The 19,387-nt window shown below is 59.0% G+C and overlaps 1 protein-coding gene across 1 annotated transcript in view; it reads right to left on the reverse strand.

Moving 5' to 3' along the window:
- Nucleotides 1-19,387, reverse strand: part of OSGIN1 (oxidative stress induced growth inhibitor 1) — a 42,378-nt gene that overhangs the window by 18,586 nt on the left and 4,405 nt on the right. Inside the window, exons 2-3 of the mRNA XM_047710039.1 lie at nucleotides 12,688-12,897; nucleotides 12,055-12,245 (exon numbers count right to left, since the gene is read on the reverse strand). Of these exons, the coding sequence (XP_047565995.1) occupies nucleotides 12,055-12,245; nucleotides 12,688-12,782 (286 nt within the window). The 5' untranslated portion in view covers nucleotides 12,783-12,897. The remainder of the gene's footprint in view (nucleotides 1-12,054; nucleotides 12,246-12,687; nucleotides 12,898-19,387) is intronic.

Consider the following 19,387-nt stretch of genomic DNA (forward strand, 5'->3'; position numbering starts at 1 on the left):
GGATCCTGGGCACAAGGACGTCTGGGCTCAGAGGGTGCTGTCCCACGAGCCCAGCGCCCCCCTCTCCAGGTGGACAAGCTCGGGGTAGTGAAGGGAAGTGGTCCCTTCAGGCTCACCCAGCAGGAACAGCCTTGGAGATCCACCTAGTGCTACCTCCCCCTCCAGATGCCCGTGGCCCCCAGGAGGGAGCCCGGACATCCCCGCCCTCCAGTGACGCACCCAGCAGGCATTTATCCCCGGGCGCTGTGCTGAGAAGTGGGCATACAACAAGGGAGAAAGACCCCGATCTTCCTGTTCTCAAGGAGATGATTGCCTGGGGCCGGGGGAGGTAAGTGCTTAGGTGTGCTATCATGAACTGACCTCTCTGGGGATATCAGGAAAAGCTGCCCCAGGACAAGAAAGCCGGGCCAGCAATGGAGTGGTGGGTAAGGATTGACCAGGAGAGAAGCCTTGTGGGTGAGGGCAGCAGCAGGTGCAAAGGCCCTGAGGTTGCAAGGAGATTTCTGAGAAACTGAGGTGTCTGAGTAAGGACAGCCAGGGCTCACAGAAGCCAGATCCTATAGGGCTGGTGGCCATGGAAGGAATTTGGTCCCCGCCCCCACACTGAGAGCAAAAGGAAGACCCCCCCCCGCCCCAGAAGGGTGACAGGATCAGGCCTGCGGTGTGAAAAGGTGGTGGGGAGGATGAGGGCAAGCATGGGTCAGGGGCTATGGCAGCTGTCCCAGGAAAGCATCAAGGTTCTAGCCACTTCCTGTTCTCACAGGGGACCCGCCAGATTCCAGGATGGTGTGTGTATGTGTGTGTGTACACACGTGTGAGTGTGTGTGTGTTGTGGGGATGGGAGGGGCAGAGAGGTCAAAGTGACAGCAGGCGGGGCTTGCTGTGGTGAGAAAGGTCAGAGGGGACGTGGGTATGGTCTCTCCTCCTTCCCAAAGGTCCAGACTAATGGGGGTACAGAATCCCATCATGGCCTCTCCCTTCACCTCCCTCCACCTGGCCCTCAGCCCAGGCCCCCTGCAGCTCTGCCCCCCTCAGTATCAGTATTTTCTACACATATAAATACATACACACGTATGTTATAACCTGCACACAGTGTCCCACACACCGAGGACTGCAGACATGCTTTCTACGTGACCACCAGCCGGGTCAAGACAGGAGCCGTGCCCAGCACCCCAGAAGCCTCCCTGGGGGCCTCCCCATCAACCCCGTTCCTGACTTTCCCCACGCATCAGTGCTGTCTGCTCTGGATCCTGACATCAGCGGAATCTCACAGAATGTCCTCGCGTGTGTCTGGATCTTTCTGTCCACTCTGTGGCTCTGGGGTTCACTCGCATGGACGTGAGGGCCAGTGGTTCCCCTTTTTATTACTGAGCCCAGTTCCAGTGTCCGCATACACCACAGCTGGCTTATCCATGCCCAGCTTTTTCCTGTGACGGTTCCCAGGCAAGCCTCGGTGGGGACATCTGCTTTCATTTATTTGGGGTGAAGTCGGACGGCCGGGTCATAGGGAGGGCGAGTGTGCAAGCTTATTAGAAACCACACATGGCTTTCCAGAAGCTGTGCCCCCCTGTTCTAGGGGACTGGTGCCGCCCCTGCGCTGGACCCCACCAGCCCCAACACCCAGCGGCCTGGCCCGTCAGTGCTTTGCAGGTGGCCTCTGCCCTAAGGGGAGAAAGGCCCTGCCCCAGCAGCCCTGCTCGTCTCCCTAGCCGGGTCTTGGGCTCGTTCCCACCTCCGGCCTCACACTGTACCCAGCCCAGAGGCTCACAGTTCCCTGAACACATGTCACTTCTGTCCTCCCAGATGAACTGTCCTTTCTGCCTGGAGCACACGTCCCTCCACTGCCGTCCCGGGGACAGCCTCCTGGGCCTCTCAAATCTCCCTAGAGCATCTTGGTGACCCACTGGTGTGCCCTAGGCCCTGGCCAGCATCTCTGGCCCCACGTTCTCTCGCCTCCTGTAAGCCACACTTGCTCAGGCTCTCCTGAGCACCCCGAGTTTGCCTTGGGGTGGGGACGGCGGCTGCTGCTCCCAGCCAGGGTCTCGGGGGCAGGAGGCCGCTGTAACCACGAAATTACTGAATCAGCGAGGCCGAGGCTGGGTGGACACGCAGGCAGGTGTGACCCCCGGCTGGTGAAGCACGCACACGGCTCACGTGTGCAGCTCGACGGTGTTTGGTGGACGCGGACGCCCGTGGGGCCGCCACGGAGACCGAGGCATGCGACACACCCAGCTCCGCCTCCGAATTTTCTCCCCACAGGTTAGTGCTGCCTGTTCTTGGACTTGCTATAAAAGGAATCACACAGGCTGTTCCCTCTGGTCTCTGCCTTCCCTGGCTTGTTCCAGACTCCTCCTCCCTGTCTCCTGGGCCTTGCTGGGTCCCCTCTCGAGGGCACCTGGCCTTTTGATCAAGGCAAACCCTGGCCCATGAATGTCCCCCTGGTCCACCAGGCCACACATCTGGGCTTGGTGCGATAACACGGCGAGCCACTTCCTATTTGTGGGGGCAGCCTTAGAGGTGGGCCCCCTCGGGGCAGTGTGTTTTCATGCATCAGCACCTGGGAGCTCAGGAAGGTCTCGGACCCCATCCCAGACGCACTGTCTAGGAAACCTGCCTCTTTCCTTTACTTCAAATCCCCGCTGCTGCTGACACCAGATGTGTGGGTGTTTCCTGCACCGACCAATTCTCCTCTGCCACAGCTCAACCGGTTCTGACACCAGCTGGAGCTGGCCCAGACCCCGCGGGTGAGGGGCTCAGCCCCACAGACACCCTGACCCACACTCTGACTTGGCTGCAATCACAGGTTCCCATGACCCCTCGTCGGGCGCATTAGTTTGCTCGCGTGGCTCCCAGAACACCGGAGAACGGTGCAACTAACCATTACTGGTTCATTACAATGGCTGTGGCCCTGGACGCAGGGTGAGGTCCGGGAGGGTCCCGAGCACAGGAGCTCCTGTCCCTGTGGAGCCCAGGTGTGTCCACCCCCTGGCACGTGGGTGTGCTCACAGCCTGGAAGCCCTCCAAGCCCTACACCTTAGGGACTTTAAGGGACGCTTCGTCACACAGGCAGGATGGACCATGAGCCTGGTGTCCTGCCCCCACCGCCCCTCCCAGGAGGATGGGGGGGTGGGGCTGCTGTGCTGGAGCCACTCTGGGTCACCTCAGTGGGACAAAAGGCACTCCCCCCACCCAAGAAAGATTGCAGGAGGACGTCTGTGTCGGAACTGGGGTCAAAGATCAACTATCACCATAAAAGATGCTTTAGGATCCTTTATGGGTCAGAAAGCTACAAAGGTTGGAAGAGCTCTGGCCAGGAGCCAGGAGAAAGACCAAACTATGCATTCCTTCACGGCAATGCCCCATTAGCTAGGGCAGAACGTCGTTGGAGGGGGGGTTAGCCTGGCAGCCTCTGCTCCCACGAGCCCTCCAGGGGTTCTGGTGCAGCTTGGGTGTGAGGAGCCCTGACTCCCGGCGCGTGAGCGCACCGGCGATGAATCAGACACAATGGGAACACCGCTTTCTTTGAGTAAGACGACACTATCTTCCTTCTAAAGAACGTGGAAGGTTCTGCTACACGGGCCTGACGTCGTCTGATCCGTAATCAGAGTACCGGCTCGAGCCTCCCCAGCAGACCGGCCAGTTCCCAGCTGCCTGCCTGGCTCAGCGCTGATGGGGGGTAGAGACGGTGCCCAAACGTCCGTCCCACACGGAGGGAGCTGGGGGGTCCCAAGGTGTCTGTAGTCACCCTGTCGGTAGGGGCCCCCCATGCCAACTCTTTTCCACTGGCTTCTCACACATCTGTTCTCTAGCTTCTCTGTCCTGCTCTGAGCCCCGGGAACCTGGTGCCCTGACCGGCCGGCTTCTGCTTGGGTTCCATCAAGGACAGACTGGAGCAGGACGGCAGAGGGCAGAAGGCAGAGGGGAGAGGAGAGGGCATGGTAGAGTGCTGGCCAACCTGAACAGCCAGCCTCGGGGGCATGGTGGGAAGCCCTCATTTACAGTGCTGGTCACTCTCTGTGGTGTAAATGTTGCCACCAGCATCAGTTTCAAGCTACTGCGTCGAGCTGTGACGGCTCCGCGCGCTAAGTCGGGGACAGGCGTGCGGGAGGACTGCCGCGGGCATAGATGACATCATGATCACAGCTTGTGGCAAAATGCCGCAAAATCATCAGGAAGTGAGGAGTTCCAAGGATGGATTATCTTTGTTTGGAATACGATTCATATAATTTTTAAACATGGGGGTGTTTCATAACCGGTTCACAAAACTCCTGAAAAGGTCCCAATCAGCTCTGGCAAGTGAGTGGGCACGAGCGGGTCTGGGTGCAGTGTCGGCCTGGTGACATGTCGTCGGCCGTAGCCACCCGGAGAAGACACTGCGGCCAGTGTCAGCCTGATTCCTCTCCCCAGGTCTCCCTCCGCTCCAGTGACACTCTCTCCCCTTGTCCCTTCCTGCTCTGCTATCCCCAGGATGCCCCAATGCTTCTTGTTCCCTTCCTGGCTCCCCTAAAGGGTGTCCTGGGAGTGGCAGACAACGGAGGAGATACCCACCCCTGTTCGCACCACAGCCTACCTGCCCCCTCTTTTACTTCTCAACCTTCTGCACAAGATGTCATTGGAAGAAATGATTCCGACACCAGAAACCAGAAAACCCTGGGGACGTGGGGAGTTTTTCTAGGACAGAAAGGCATTCCTTATAAAAGGGACTGCACCCCTCAGGCGTCCTCGTGGGCGGCTGTGGCAGCTGGAATGACCGTCTCTCGGGGTAACAATGCCCATGGCTGTGAACCCAACCATCCCTTGTGAGGGGTTTGTCTTAGACATGGATTTGCACCCATCTGAAGTGATGTCTGTCTAGACTGATTCATTGCAGCATTGTTGAGAAGAGCTGAAAATGGGACGGGACCAAATGCCAATCGTTAAGAGACTCGTTAAATAGGTTCTGGCACATTCTTACAATGGAGCATTTTGCAGCCATGCTTTCTGGAACGACATGAGAGGTGCCCTGTGATTGTGAGGGAAATCAGGTCTGCCCCTGTGTGTGCAAGACAGGGGAAGGGAAGAACGCAGAGTAGAGGCAGGAGGGAGAAAAGGAAGGCGGAGTGGGGGGTGGTGGGGAGGAAGGATGCGCAAGGGGCAGGACAGGGAGGCTCTCTCCCAGGTGGCGAGCTGGGTGCCTGGGGACACACTGCTCTCTCCACACCCACTTGCACTTTGAGGACCGTACTGTTTCCACGGAGCACGCCTGGTCAGCATGTAGATAAAATTCAAACATAAAAAAGCAAATGCTTATGGAGTTTCACGGAGGCCTCCCCACCACTTGGGTCCCCAGAACTCGAGCTAGGGCCTCGCCCCTCCTGCCAGCTGACCAGGGCAGAGGCACACCTCCAAGCCCTCCATGGCCTCCGCTTGGCTCCGTGGGGACAGGACACCTGTGTTACACCCTCCCTCCTCCCCCCCCTCAGCTCAGCGCCCACCCGAGCGAAAGAGTGAGCTGGGAGCTGGGGTATGGAGTGGCGAGCCCAGCCGCACCGAGGGCTCACATGCCCCGTGGTCCAGGGCCTGGCTCAGGGCGTGCTGGCGGTATCTATGGATTGACTGACTGCAGGACAAGGGCCCACACGCTCTCCTGGAACAGACCTTCTGGATAGTTCTACAGGAAGCTTGATTTCAGGTGTTTTGCCTTCCCCGTGACTCATCGGATGACCTCGTGCAGGGGGTGGCTTTAGAGCAACAGTTCTCAAACTTGCCGCCCACACACCCGTACTGCTTGCAGAACCAGTGTTTCCTGGGACACACTTTGGGACCCCTTGGCTAGACATTTACCTAAGCAACGACTGTCACCCTTGAGGCCTGGAGAGAACAGGGATTCAGTGAGTCAAATACAGCGGTTGGGGCTGGGAGGACTGCAAGGCCCGGGATACCAGCCTGGTCTCCTACTCCAGAGACACTTGCTGATTGAATTGGTGTGGGGTGTGGCTCAGGCGCTGGGAGTTTGAAGAACTCCCCGGGTGCTCCCCATGGTCAGCCAGAGTTGAGAACCGTTTTTCTAGATCTGGGATTGGTGGGAGGGGCAAGAGGGGGGGAACTTTGTGTTGCAATCTGGGGTCACATTACTAGGGGCATCACCCATAGAAGGTGGAGGTGAAGGTACTGTTTGGGCACTGATCAATGATATTTGGTTCTGAGCCCGCATCTTAACAGAAAATTGGAAAATGTCTGGAAAAGAGGAACCCATATGGCCAGAAGGTTCCAGATTGGGTCTTTAGGGGCTCACACTAGGCCTGCTCTTCCTGGACAATTCCTGCCATAGACTGAGAGGTGGCAGGCACTCCTTGGAGAGTGGCTCCATGGGTCACAGCTGCCCTCAGCTCTGTCAATTTAGGGCTCGTCATTGAAGCCATTCTGGTTTCACAAGTGCCCTGCGGGACGGTCACTCCAGGAAAGGCTCCCTGAGGATGGGCTGAAGATGCTGGTGAGGCTGAGAGAGGCCCAAGTCTTTCAACCAGATCAGTGACCCCTGAGGCGCGGGTGGGGTGAGACCAGCTAGCTTGAGGTACAGTTCAAGGAGATCATGCATATTCCAGAGGTGGGAGAGAGGTGAGGGGTCAGGAAAATCCTGTGGGCTGAAGCTGGTGGCAGGGGCTGGGTCCCCCAGGCAAGGCCGCAGGGAGGACCTTGGTCTCGGGGCTCACCATTGTATTCCGAGCTGCACGGGGGAGCAAGACGATGCCTGGATGTGGGGGAAGGTGGGTGGTCAGGGAATGTCTCTGAGGAAGTGACATTTCCACTGATACCCACAGGGCATGGGCGGAGAGTCAGCCACAGGAAGAGCACTCTAGGCAGAGAACAGCACAGGCAAAGGCCCTGGGGCTGGCAGGTTTGGTGTGAGGACCGCAGTGGGACTGGGGCTGGGGAACGGGGCATGACGGTGTGGCGGGTGGAGGCCGGCCACATGGGGCTTTGAGAGGCCGTGTGGTGAGCAACACCCTTCAGGGGCCGGTTCCCAACGGAGTGACCTGGGGCAAGCAACTTAACGGCTCTGGGCCTCAGTTTCCTCACTGGTAAAATGGGGACAAAATTAGCGACCATTGCACAGGACTGGGAAGGGCACAGCGTATGGACAACAAAGCCTGGCATACAGTAAGCTCACAGAAATGTCCCCCTCCTTTGCCCTCCTCCCCTCCTCCTCACCCTCCTTCTCCATGGAGGAGCCCAGGAGACAGAGCTGGGCCTAGAAACCAGGTCAACCGGCTTGGGGTTCTGGGTCTTTTCCATTCTGACTGCTCCCTCCCACCTCTCCCTTGTATACACACCCTGATCTGGAAGAGTCTGCAGCTGGCAGAGGCCCAGGGTTTTTGGATCCTCTCCAGGCCCCTAATTGGGAGTTTCTGTGTCCCTACCACTGTGACCACATCCCTGGAAGGAGGATTTGGCGAGCCTGCACGCCGCCCCCCACTGGCCCCGCAGGTTGTGTGTGCCCTGGCAGGCTTCCTGCCTCCTGCCAGGTGGGAAGGAGCTGGAGTGTCCCTCAGCATGATCCTCGGGCTCTGGCAGGGACAGGAAGGGACAGGCAGCGACTGGTGGGGGGAAGATACAGCTGGGGGGAAGGGAGACTCAGAGGCCAGACCTCCCCGTCCTTAGTTCCCTGTGGGGACCAGGACGGCTCCCCGGAAGTGCCCTTCCTTCCCTCCAGCTGCTCGGAGTCAAGGCTGACTCCTCCATTCACACCCAAGTCATCAGCAACCCCCCTGCCCGCAAAACCGTCTGGAGTTTGACCACCTTGAACAATGTCTGCAGCCACCAAGTCTCTGCCACATGGCCTCCCGAATGAACGGAGCATGTGGCACCCGGTCTTGCTCAGACCACAGCCCGTCCTCCACCCAGCCACTGGGATGACCACACCACCCAAAGCCAGACAGTGTCCCTAGCCCTCTGATGACCTCCCTCTTGCCAGGGGTCCAAACCAGTCTTCTCTGACCTGCCCTCCTCACCTGTCTGACGTCTCCCACTGCCCTGCCCTTCTGGGCTTCTGGCTGCTTTCAGCACAACTGTGCCACAAGCCCTTTGCCCCTGCTGTTCCCTGGACTGAGAATGCCCTTCTCTCAGACATCCACGGGACTTGTTCCCTTAGTTCATTCAAGTCTCTGCTCAAATGTCTTCCCAGTGAGACCAGAACACCCTGTATAAAAGAGTAACTCCCACCCTCCTTATCCAGCTGTGTTTCTCTATATGCCCTCGCCACCACTTCACATACTTCATGCTTACTTATCCATTTGTTTGTCTGGACACCCACACTGGGATGCAATTTTCCCGAAGCCAGGGTGTTTTCTGTTCTGTTCCCACTTAAGGGCTTGCGCATAGCAGGTGCTCAATAAATATCATTATATAAGCTGAGCCTATGGGTGACCTTTATGCAAGAGATCACCAGGACAGCTCTCTCCTGGGCTCCTTCCTCTGGGACTGACCTTTCTGTCACTGGAGGCACAGCATCAGAGACGTCAGCTCCTACATGGTGCCTTAAGGCCCCTGGCACTCTGGGAGTGGTCACGTGGCTTTCCTGCCAGTGGAGGCTAAGAACACCAGCGTGGGAGCCGCTTTCTGGCCATGGAATTGGGGTAGGTCACATTCCATTCATTCAGCCAGTGTGGGGCTGGTGCTCTGTGTGGGCAAGGGCCAGGAGCTTGGGGGACAGACCATGCCGCCTGTTCCTGGTGGGGCTCAGAGATCAGAGGAGGGGACGGTGAGCCAGCAAAGACCAGACGCGAAACTGACGATGGGTGTGGGGAGGGGCGGGCACAGACACCTCGGTCCCCTGGCACGGGAGGCTTTTGGCAAGGGCAGGGAAGAAAGGCTGAAGGCATCAGCCGGAGGCTGCTGGGCGAGAGGGAGACCGCCTGCAGGGGTGCAGGTGGGAAAGGCAGAAGCCAGAGGGGCTTGAGGTGCACAGAGCAGAGAGGGGAGTCTCGGGAGAGGGGCAGAGGGCTCCTGGGGGAGGGATGGCCCCTGTGGGGATTGCAGAACAGAGACAGCCCAAAGGACCAAGACTAGAGGCTGTTGTGACGGTCAGCGAGGGTCCCGGAAGTGGCAGGGTGCGGGGGTGAAGGGCAGGATTGGAGAAGCTTCCAGGCAAAGCCAGGGTGTCAGGGTTCTCATCTGTAAAGGGTCAGTCCGGGTGCCCTCTGCGGGACTTTCTGTCACAGATGCCCAGAGTCTGCTAGGCCAGCCCTGCTCCCGCCATCTCCCGGCAAGTGGCTTGGGGAGCGGCAGGAGGGGGCAGCAGGTGTGGCTAGTCCAGCACACGTTGAATGCAAACCCCACACTCTCTCCGGGGCAGCGCTGAGACCCCATCCCACCGCGGACAGAGAGGATACAGGAGCGCGGGCCGAAGGGTAGTTCCCCCAAAGACACACCCAAGTCCTAACCCCAGGAACCTGTATGTGACCGGTATTCGGAAAAAGGATCTTTGCAGATATAATCCATTAAGGATCTAGAGATGAGACCCTCACGGATTCAGCACAGGCCCTGTCCAAAGACAGGTGTTGTTTTAAGAGAGAAGGCGAGGGGCGCCTGGGGGGCTCGGTCATTAAGCGGCTGCCTTCGGCTCAGGTCATGGTCCCAGGGTCCCAGGACGGAGCCCCGCATCGGGCTCCCTGCTCAGCGGGGGGTCTGCTTCTCCCTCTGCCTCTGCCTACTGCTCCCCCTGCTTGTGTTCCTTCTCTCTGCTGTCTCTGTCTGTCAAACAAATAAAATCTTAAAAACCAAAAAAAAAGAAAGAGGGGGGAAAAAAAAGGGATGCCTGGGTGGCTCAGTTGGCTAAGCGGCTGCCTTCGGCTCAGGTCATGATCCCAGCGTCCTGGGATCGAGTCCCACATCGGGCTCCTTGCTCAGCAGGAAGCCTGCTTCTCCCTCTGCCTCTGCCTGCCACTCTGTCTGCCTGTGCTCACTCTCTCTGACAAAAAAAAAAAAAAAAAGAGAGAAAGAGAAGGCAACTTGACAGACACAGGGAAGCCATGGGTCCACGGAGGCAGAGCTTTGGAGGATGAGGCCATAGGCTAGGGAAGCCCGGGGCCCCCAGAGTTGGGAGAGGCAGGAGGGGGCCTCCCCCATACTGTGGGGTATGGTCCTGCCCATACTGTGATCTTAGGTTCTGGCCTCCAGACCTGGGAGAAGATAGGTTTCTGCTGCTCTAAGCCCCCCACTTGTGTCTCCATGGTACCACTGCCCCGGCCACTCACACAGAAGGGACTGCAGGCACGTGAGCGTCTGACCTAAAGGTGATTTTGTCCAGGACCACTTTTCCTCCAGAGCTTCAGGCTCCCGCCCAGCGGTACACCTGCTCTCTGTCTTGGGAGCTGGAGAGGCAGGGAAGGTGGTTCTGGGGGACATGGTAGGTGGGGCCTCGGCCCCCGCCCCCAGGACCACCTTCCCAGCTTCTTGTCTGCCCAAGACGGAGTTGTCAGAAGTTGGGGACAAGGGGAGCGGGTGCGGGGTGTGGCCTGGCTGTGCTCAGCCTCATTGGCCCGGGGCGGCAGCCTCCAAGCCCCCGCACTAGGCTGTCAACCTTGGAGGCTGCTTCAAACGGGAAAAGGGATTGCAGAGGAGCCCACGTTCTCCCAATCGCGGGCGAGGCCCCCCCGTGTGAGTGCAGTGATGCAGAGCCACGCTGATCCCCAGAACACCCAAGGCCAGGGTTGGGAAGGGTGGCGCCGTTTATGCTCCGCTCACCCCACCAGGAGGCTCAGTGCGTCCCTTGCATTACAGCACAATGTGCCGCAGCTTCCCCTCCTGGGAGCTGCCATTACAGGATTTTACAGACAAGGAAACTGAGGCACATGACCTTCCCACAGTCACACCCCCTTCAGTAAACGGCAAGGCTGGGTCAGAAACCAGAAGAGCCCAATCTCGGCGGAGCAGCTGAAAGGCATAAACGAGGGGCCTCTGACCAAGGCGAGGGCCTGGGGAAGCAGAGGCCGAGAACTCGGGTAGAGCCGGGCTGGGGCAGCCGGCAGAGCCCAGGGCTAACTGAGGTCTGGACGCTGCCCAGCCCAGCTGTGTGTTCTCTGGGGTGGAACCAGAGGCCGTGGAGGGGGGGGGGGGGACCCTGGCCTGGGACTTGGGTTTGCGCCGGGGGTTCAGGGATCTCCGGCTGACTCTTGAGGGCGGCCAGGACTTGCAGAGGAAGGACGGGAGCGGGGTCAGATCGCAGCCTGCGTCTCCAGGCAGGAAGGGGGAGGCAGTGCCCGGGCCGAGTCTCCGACGGGGTTAGCTGGACAGAGAAACCCCGGCCAGGGGAAAAGCGCAAGTGAAAGTCAAGCCAGAACCTTCTGAGAACAGTCAGGAGCCCGAGAGGCCACAGCGTTCCTGGCTGTGGGGAGGGTGCGGAGGTGGGATGGGGTGACCTTGCCGGATCTGTGGTCCCTCCGCCGGACTTGAGGTTCAGGCAGTGGAGCGTGGGGCCCCCTGGGGAACTTGCTCACCACATGTGAGGCTCCAGCCTGATTTCAGAGACTCTGAGTCAGGAAACAGAGCCGAGGTGAGAGGCCCAAGATCCAGACAGACGGAGGCTTGAGGGCTGACCTGCCCCTGTCTGCCTCTGCCGGGCCCCAGTGTGGCCGGTGGAAGAGGGTGTGGTGCTGGGAGTTGGGAGGGGTGAGCGCCCTGAGGAGAGCCCTCGTCTAGCTGCGACAGGTCCTGACGACCAAGGTCAACGTCTTGCTGCGAGCAGCTTGGGCATGTATGTGCCATTATGTGTCATTATGCGCTGGGGCCACCCATGGCCGAACTCCATGTGGGTGGGACCAGAGTTAGCCCATTTTACTGCTGGGGAGACTGAGGCTCAGGGGTCACGGCGCTTTCCCAAGATGGTACAACAGCAGGTTGTACAGCAGGCGGGGGCTCACGCACGCGTGCTTGCTCCGGGGCTGGAGGGCCAGAGGGCCTCGCTGCCCCCTCTCGGGAGCCTCATCCTCCTCTCTGGCCAGGTGAGGCCCCCATACCAGACCCCCAGCTCCCCCAGAGACACTCTGCCTCTCCCTGCTGAAGCCCCCTCCTTACCTGGTGACACACAGGCTGGGTGCTGCAGGGTGACAGGTGACCAGGGCTGGCTGGGGAGGAGCGGGCACAGTGTGGCTGGTCCTCCTTCAGGGGACACCCCTGCCCTGACTTGAATGTAGCAACAGGAGAGCAGGGGTACAAGAGTCCACGCTGTCCTGTTTGTCGCATCACAAAGTCCTACCCTGTGCTGGCCGGGGGTCGGGGGAGGGAGTCTCAGAGCAGTGCTGCCCCGGGGGCCCTGGCCTGGCTCAGTTCCCCCCGTCTGCAGAGACTCTACTGGGGCACCTGCAGCCTTGGGGGAACACCAAGTAAATGGGCACATCTTGTCAAGGTGAGTCCCGGGCAGGAGGGAGCTGGGTGAGAGGCACGGGTTTGCTTCCGAGCTCTGGTCTGGGGACTGGGGACGGGGGCCATTGCTGTCAGCCCAGCACCACGACCTGAGAACCTGCCGCAGGTGCGGCTGGCAGCCAAGGTCTGAGCCTCCGGAAGACTAGGTGTCCCCATCTGTGGTGTGGGAGCGGACCCGGTGCATCAGGCCTGTGGGCATCTGGGGCATCTCTGACAGATGACCACCCCCCACCCCCCGCCCCTCTACTGGGGCCCAGGACGGGGCAGATGTCCTTCTCTACGTACCGGAATCTTCTGGACGAAGCTGCAGAAAGAGAAGCGAACCACAGCTCTGAAACAGAGGTGCTGGAGCCGGCAGAACCCGGAGGTGTCACCGGCATAGGAGTAGCAGAGGGAGGACGCTGCCCAGAGTCCAGGCTCGCATGGCCTTTCCGAAGGACCCACGAATCATTGCGTCCGACATTTCCAAACGTTTTCTCCCTGCAGCCACAGAGGCTTTTAAAACACACACAAGAAAAATCTCATGTGGAGGGCCAACATGGAAAATTCCAGAATGAAAGAACTCGTTCGCAAGCTTCCATCTGTTTTATAAATTAAAACGGATGCGTTCACGCTGCGCCCACTCAGTCACGGCCACACAGCTCCCAAGGGATGACGTCCGGATTGGGAACCCGTATCTGGGTTCAAACGAAGCATGTCCCAGCCTCTGTGGTCACCAGCAGTCCTGAGAAGTGACAGAAGTGGAAGAGGACGCCCGTGTAAAGCTATGGTTTGCTTGTGTGTGGAGGTCACAGGTAGAACAATGATGCTCGAACACAGTCACGTCTGGGGGGCCCAGGCACGACGCCTGGATCTCTGTGTCACCCATAAATTCCACCAGCCCTGCGGGAAGCTATACCTGGTCCTGGGAGAATCTCCCAGATTTCCGTGGCCGGAAGGGAAGGACTTGATGATGGAGAGAATGTGTCACCCTCACCTAATCTCCGCCTGCACCCAGCCCCCCTCTGCTCTCCAGCAGCAGCGGCCGCCCTCTTGCCGCACCCTGGCCCTTAAGGGTCTTTCTGGTGCAGGGACTTGAAGCCAAAGATCCGGACTGTTTCTCTGGTCTTGGCTGGTGCCGGTGCAGGAGGGGGGCTGCGGCTGGAAGGGGCAGAGGCGCGGCGTGCTGGCTGATCAATGTCTCTTGCGTGCTGGGGGTCCGGGAGGCCCTCCAAGGGGCTCCCCCTGCCTGGGGCTGTTCCTGGTTCTTCACATCCCCCCTGCGGAAGGTCAGCCACCAGCTGCTTCCCTGGACGGGGCTGGCTGCATGATCCCGAGGTCTCGGGCTACACTCTTCACTTTGAGCGAGGAGGCTGCTGTGAGGATCACAGATATTGGGAACAAGGGGTTTGGGATGTCTGAGGCCTGTTTCGACAAGCGGGCACGTTTCTGCGGCTGCACAGTACCGTGGGAGAGCTGACTCATGCAGAGAAAAGGCTGCAGAGCAGACCGTTCTCCCGGTGTGGTTCAGATGAGTGGAGATAGGGCCAGCCTAGGTCTGCTCGGGGCTTAGCAGGGCTGAGAGTCCCCTGTCCCACAGGTGGAACAGGTTGGCGGCCCCAGTGTGCTAAGATTTGATACATCACATTTATGGAGAGACTGGTTTTGCAGCAGTAAAGATGTTACAAATATGATTTAAAAAAAAAACCCCAACTACTTAATCAAGAATTTGTGGCACTCGGAGGGTGCAGAGAGCCTGGACAGTCCCCTGAACATCACCCAGGGGCCACCGGGTCGCACTGGGGAGCTGCCCACCTCCTGTCCACCGAGGGCACTTCCTCTGGCCGGGACACCTGGTTCGGAGTCCTTCCTGCCCGTGGCTCTCCTTCGGGTCCTTGTATTTAAGGACACATATGGAGAACCTGCCTTCGACAAACCCGAAGGAGAAGTTGACTTTGTGTGTCTGGAGACATGATCCCTCGAAGCATTTCTCAAAGTGTGAGATGAGGGCTCATCTGCTGGCTCCTGGACAGAGCAAGGACCTCACTGAATCCTTTCCCAATTCTTATCCCTTCAAAAGTCTTTTGGGGGCTTTGTGAGTCTGCTTGGTACCCAGCCCAGTTGGTACTTACTCACCTCTTCCTTGGGAGGGGAGGGAGGGGGAGGGAAGGCAGCCGGATCTAACTAGGATTTAAGGGAGCTGCTTTGTTTTTATCCTATTATTTGTACTCTGCCTTCTACTTGTGGACAAGAAATACTGCATTTTTATTTATGGCAATGATATAAAAAGTCACGATGGTCCCCAAATGACCATGGTTTGGGGCCGCGGCTCCCGTATTTGGCAGGATTTGTGATCTGGGCTCCGTGCCTGAACCAGAAAGTCACGTCCTCAGTTAGGCCAAGTGGAGACTCCCCTAAGGGACTGGAGAGGGGGTCCTCTGGGACAAATGGCCCCACTCCTCCTCCACGGTCAATCATCTTGATTCTGCCTTGGGACCCAAGGAGTTTGCAGTGGACCTGAGTGTTGCTGCTCAGGCCCTATGGGAGAAAGCGGGGCTCGCTGTGTGGGATCTGGGTGCAGGTCTACTGCCTGGGTCGCGGTCACCAGTTAAGAGCGGAGATGGGAGTGCCCAAGTGCTGGAAGGGAAGAGGCAGCACTGCCATCTAGTGGCAAACACAGTACACAGCACCCAAGACCCACTGATTCAGGCCTAGTCGATCCCCGCATGGAAGCATTTTTAGCACCCGAAGGGGTCTCTGATCTCGAGCTCAAGGCAGAATAGGGATCTGCAGCTCCTGTCCTCTCCAGCCATGGCCTGTCACCATCCCAGGGGCCGCCACATCTCTGAGGAGCTGGCCGTGTGGCAGGCACTGTGCTGGGCTCCAGACCTGCTCCTTTTGTCCAGCCTCTCAGGCAGCCCCAGGAGGACCCACGAGGCATCAGCACGGAGTGTGGTTGTGCCTTGAGAGCCAGGTGGCCGGATCTTGGGACTCCGTCTGGCCCGGGAGAGGTGGGACTATGGAAGAGAAGTGTCTTTAATTTCCCTGTGTTCAAGAGAGGTCTCAGGGAGCACAGTGGTCCTGGAAGAGCAGGAGCTTCCGAGCCGGCCCCTCACCCTCTGTCCTCCTCAGCGTCTTCAGCTCTAAGACAGGGACAGTGGTGCTCCTTCACGGGCTGCCCCAGGCTCTCCATTCCTCACCGCAAGCCAAGGACCAGGTCCCCCCTGGCAGGGAAGGGCACTCAGCAAGGGCGGCTGGGATTATGGTCCCTGGGCAGGAACTGGATTTGGAAGAGTGGGCTCTCATGGGTTCCAGTGGGAAGGAGGGCTGTGCCCCAGTGTCACACAGCGCCTTGGGGCAGGACTCTGTGGGGAGAGCTAGGGCCGAGGGCCTAGTCCGGCCAGAAAGACCCTGCCTGTATGGAGACGTGATGCTCTGGGCCAGGAGTGCGGCACAGTGATGAGCACGGTCAAGGCCAGGAGTCCCTCTGCAGGTGCCGGGACTGGAGGAGGCCCTGGGAGCCGAGTCTGGACCACTGCCCACAGGGTACCTGCTGGACTCAGGACCCCGGGGGGCATGCAGGACGCGGGCCAGAGCCGGCTGCACCCTCTCGGAATGGTCTGACCCTCCTTGCACACTGGCAGCGTGGGAGGCTCCTGAAGGCAGTGGTCCAGTCACCTTCCTCCCCACCAGCGTGACCAGGAAGGGCTGAATCCCTGTAGGCCATGAGGTCTGTGTGCGTCTCTGACAGGCAGCCAGTCTGTACTGAGCCCTACTGCGTCAGACGCTGCAAAAAGGCGGATGAGCTGGGGCTCCTGCCTCCGCCACAGACGCGCACTAGGCTTGCTCCCGGCTCCTCCTCTAGGAGCTCCTCTGGTGTCTCACTGCCGTGACGAGGGGCGGCCAGGTTGCACCAGGGAGCGAACCGGCCTCCAGCTGAACCCACCAGAGGGCCCGCGTCCCGACTCCAAGCTGGCCGTCATCGTCCTGCGCTGGCCACGGTGCAGTGTGGGGTGATCAGTAACCCAGGGAGGCGGTGTCTGGGGCGGCGAAGAAGCCATCAGAGGCGGGCCTCCAGGACCAGTCAGAGCCAGAGCTGGGAGGGGGCCCAGCGCTGCCGGCTGGGCTCCTCCACGTCTGGCTGGTCCACACGGGCTCTGCCCTGTCTCGGCCGGGAGTATCGGAGCCCACGCTCCCTGTTTGTCCAGAACCGGCTGGTGCTGGGCACCCAGCCCTGACGCACAAACACCGACTGCTCACATTTTATGAAGTGTCACCAAGCCCTCTAGTTCAACTGCAGACCCCAACAGTTAAAGCCAGAAATAGATACGACTGCTTAACTCATGCTTTAACCAAAACCACTGTTCTCATTTCTTACAGCACTTTCTTGAGGCACTGAGAGGTTTTACATGACTAGCCCATTCCAATCGCCAGGCCAAGAGAGCCCGGATTATCAACAGAATGCCTGGAAGACCACACCCCACGTGCCCCCTTTCTGGCCCCCGATCATGCTGAACACACACCGCCCCCACCCCTGGCCTCGGGCTCCCTGCCTGTTCTGCCCGTGCCCCACCTCCCCAAACCTCTCTCTGAAACCCTGGGTGCCCATCTTGCGGGTGGAGGAGTGAGTTGTTAAGGCCGGAGCCCACCAGCTGCGGCTGGCACCGAGATACACGTCTCGAGTTAGTGGCTTCTCTTGCGAGTTTGTTTCGCAACAGTGTGGACAAACCCAGCCAGGGGCTCTGCTTCCGATTCGCCCAGGCCCCCGGGATCCCCGGGGCTAGAGCAGCCGGCCTCGGCAGCACCAGGCCTGGCCTGTTGGTTAGAAGCTGGGATAGATGGGTAACAAGACGCTTGCTTTCCGCCTCGGGAGAGTCCTGCTCAGGACCAGGCCCCCTCGGTAGAGCCTCTGTGTCCCTACATGCTCTGTCCTTCGTTGCCTCGCCTGCCTGGCTGCCCTTCAGACTTTGTCCCCATTCACTCCTGCCAGGTGGCTGGGCGCCTCCTCCCTGAGCCTCTGCTTGGGCTGTCGGCCCAGGGATCGGTCAGTACCGGGGGAGGAGGGGGTAGCAGAGTCTGGCCCTGGCCGGCCCAGGCAGTCCCAGCTCCTCTCTGGCCAGCTGCACAATCCTTCCCGGAGCTCAGTTTCCTTGTCTGTAAATCAGAAACACCCTCGGGTTGGCAGGTAAGGAGAACACCAGCCCGGAGCAGAGATAAATGCTCTTTCTCCCTCCTCCTCTGGCTGACAGGAAATGGGCTAGGTGAGAAATGCAAGTGCCACTTGGAAAAACACAAAGTACAAAGGCAAGAAAGCGCCACAGGGTCCCCTTTATCAATTTTGCTAAGTTGCAAAAAATGCAGAAACCGTCTGTGATGGGTGGAAATCAGCGGGCAGCTGTCTGTTCTAAGAATAGATCAAAAAGGACTTCCTATTCCAATGAGCGCTTTAGAATCCAATTAAAAATCAGTGAGATGTTCACTCCATTTAAATTTTAAATATACCTTATGCTTAATTTCAAACAAAACCCAGGAAAAGCTGATCTTTGCAAAAACGTTAGACAATTTCTCCTCTCCCCACATTTTAAGCCACAGAGTATGGAGAAACTAGTCTCTCTGGCCAGAGTGTTAAGGTCCTCTGGGATCCCCTGATACCCACGGGAGGACAGGGCTGTGCAGCCCTGAGTGGTTCCCAGTCCGGAGGGCAGTGAAAGTCCAACCCCCCAGCGGGGAGAACAGGAGAGAGGCAAGCAGGCAGGCATCATGATTCCGGGCCTGTGCAACGCAGAGGGCAAGTTCCTGCCCTTTCTCCCCGGGAACAAACTACCTCACTTAGTCACCTTTAGAAACTGTGAACAGAAGCCAGAAGACCGCTGAACACGGGGAGGAGAGGATGGAGAACCTACTCTGTGCAGGTGAACATGACGGTGGCCATTCCTTTGGGCTTCTCAGCAGCCCCGACATGCCTGTGTGCTGTTGTTATCCCATTTACAGACGGGGCGACTGAGGCAAAGTGATGGTAGGTGGCTCCAACTGTTGGGCCCTGTGCTGCCTTTCAGAACAGAAAAGGCCCATGAGCAAGGCAGAGCAGGTCTGTCCCAAGTCCATGAGCACGAGGGAATCGTAAGTAATCCCATTTCCAGCAGAGCCCAGGCCTGAGGGAGTGGGGAAACCCTTGTAGACAGGATTGAGATGGGGTGTGTGTGTCCGAATCACCAACCCCGAAGTGGGGAGGCCACGGGAGGGGAGTTTGGACCAGCGGTTGGAGGGGGACCGGAGCAGACCCTCTCCTGAGATGGGGTCTGAAGGGTGGGTCGGGGGACAGGGGCAAGGAGCAGGCTCTGTGGTTGGGGGGCACGGAGCACAGCCTTCAGCCTTCAGTCCTGAACCTGGCACCCTACGGTAATGAAGGATGACAATCTACCAAGCACCTACTGTGAGCTGCTCCACTGTGGGCACTTTACAGAGGAAGACACTGTGGTCCAAGTGGTTCCCTGGGGCCCCCGAGAGCACGTGGGAGCAGCCCAGGTCCAGGAGACAGCACCTACACCTGCAGCCACCGTGTCCCCCTTGCAGTGATGTCCCCCGGACAGTGGGTGCCCTCAGGTGGGCTGTCAACTCAACGATGCCAGGATCCAGTAACCCGCCGCTGCCTCCCGGACCCGCTCTTGCCACGGTCCTTCTGCAAGGGATGCTGGGTATACACCTGGGCAGTGTGACCATCACTCAGAGGAAGCGGGGAGCCAGACCGTGTCAGCTCCCCTGCCCTGCTGGGAGCCGCGCAGAAGTGTGCAAGTGCACGGACAACAGTGTTTCGTGTAACCTAAGTGGTGTGAGGGAGTGTCCGCTCAGTGCAGCACGAGGCAGCCCAGCTCGCTCCCTCCGGCGACCTGCACGGACATGAGGAGATGAGTTACCTTCTCTGGCTACTGTGACAGAACACCTCCGACTGGGCGACCTATAGACAGCAGAAATCCATTTGCAGTTCTGCAGGCTGGAAATTCAAGCT

This window comes from Lutra lutra, chromosome 17 (genome assembly GCF_902655055.1).
Source record: "Lutra lutra chromosome 17, mLutLut1.2, whole genome shotgun sequence".
NCBI lineage: Eukaryota > Metazoa > Chordata > Mammalia > Carnivora > Mustelidae > Lutra > Lutra lutra.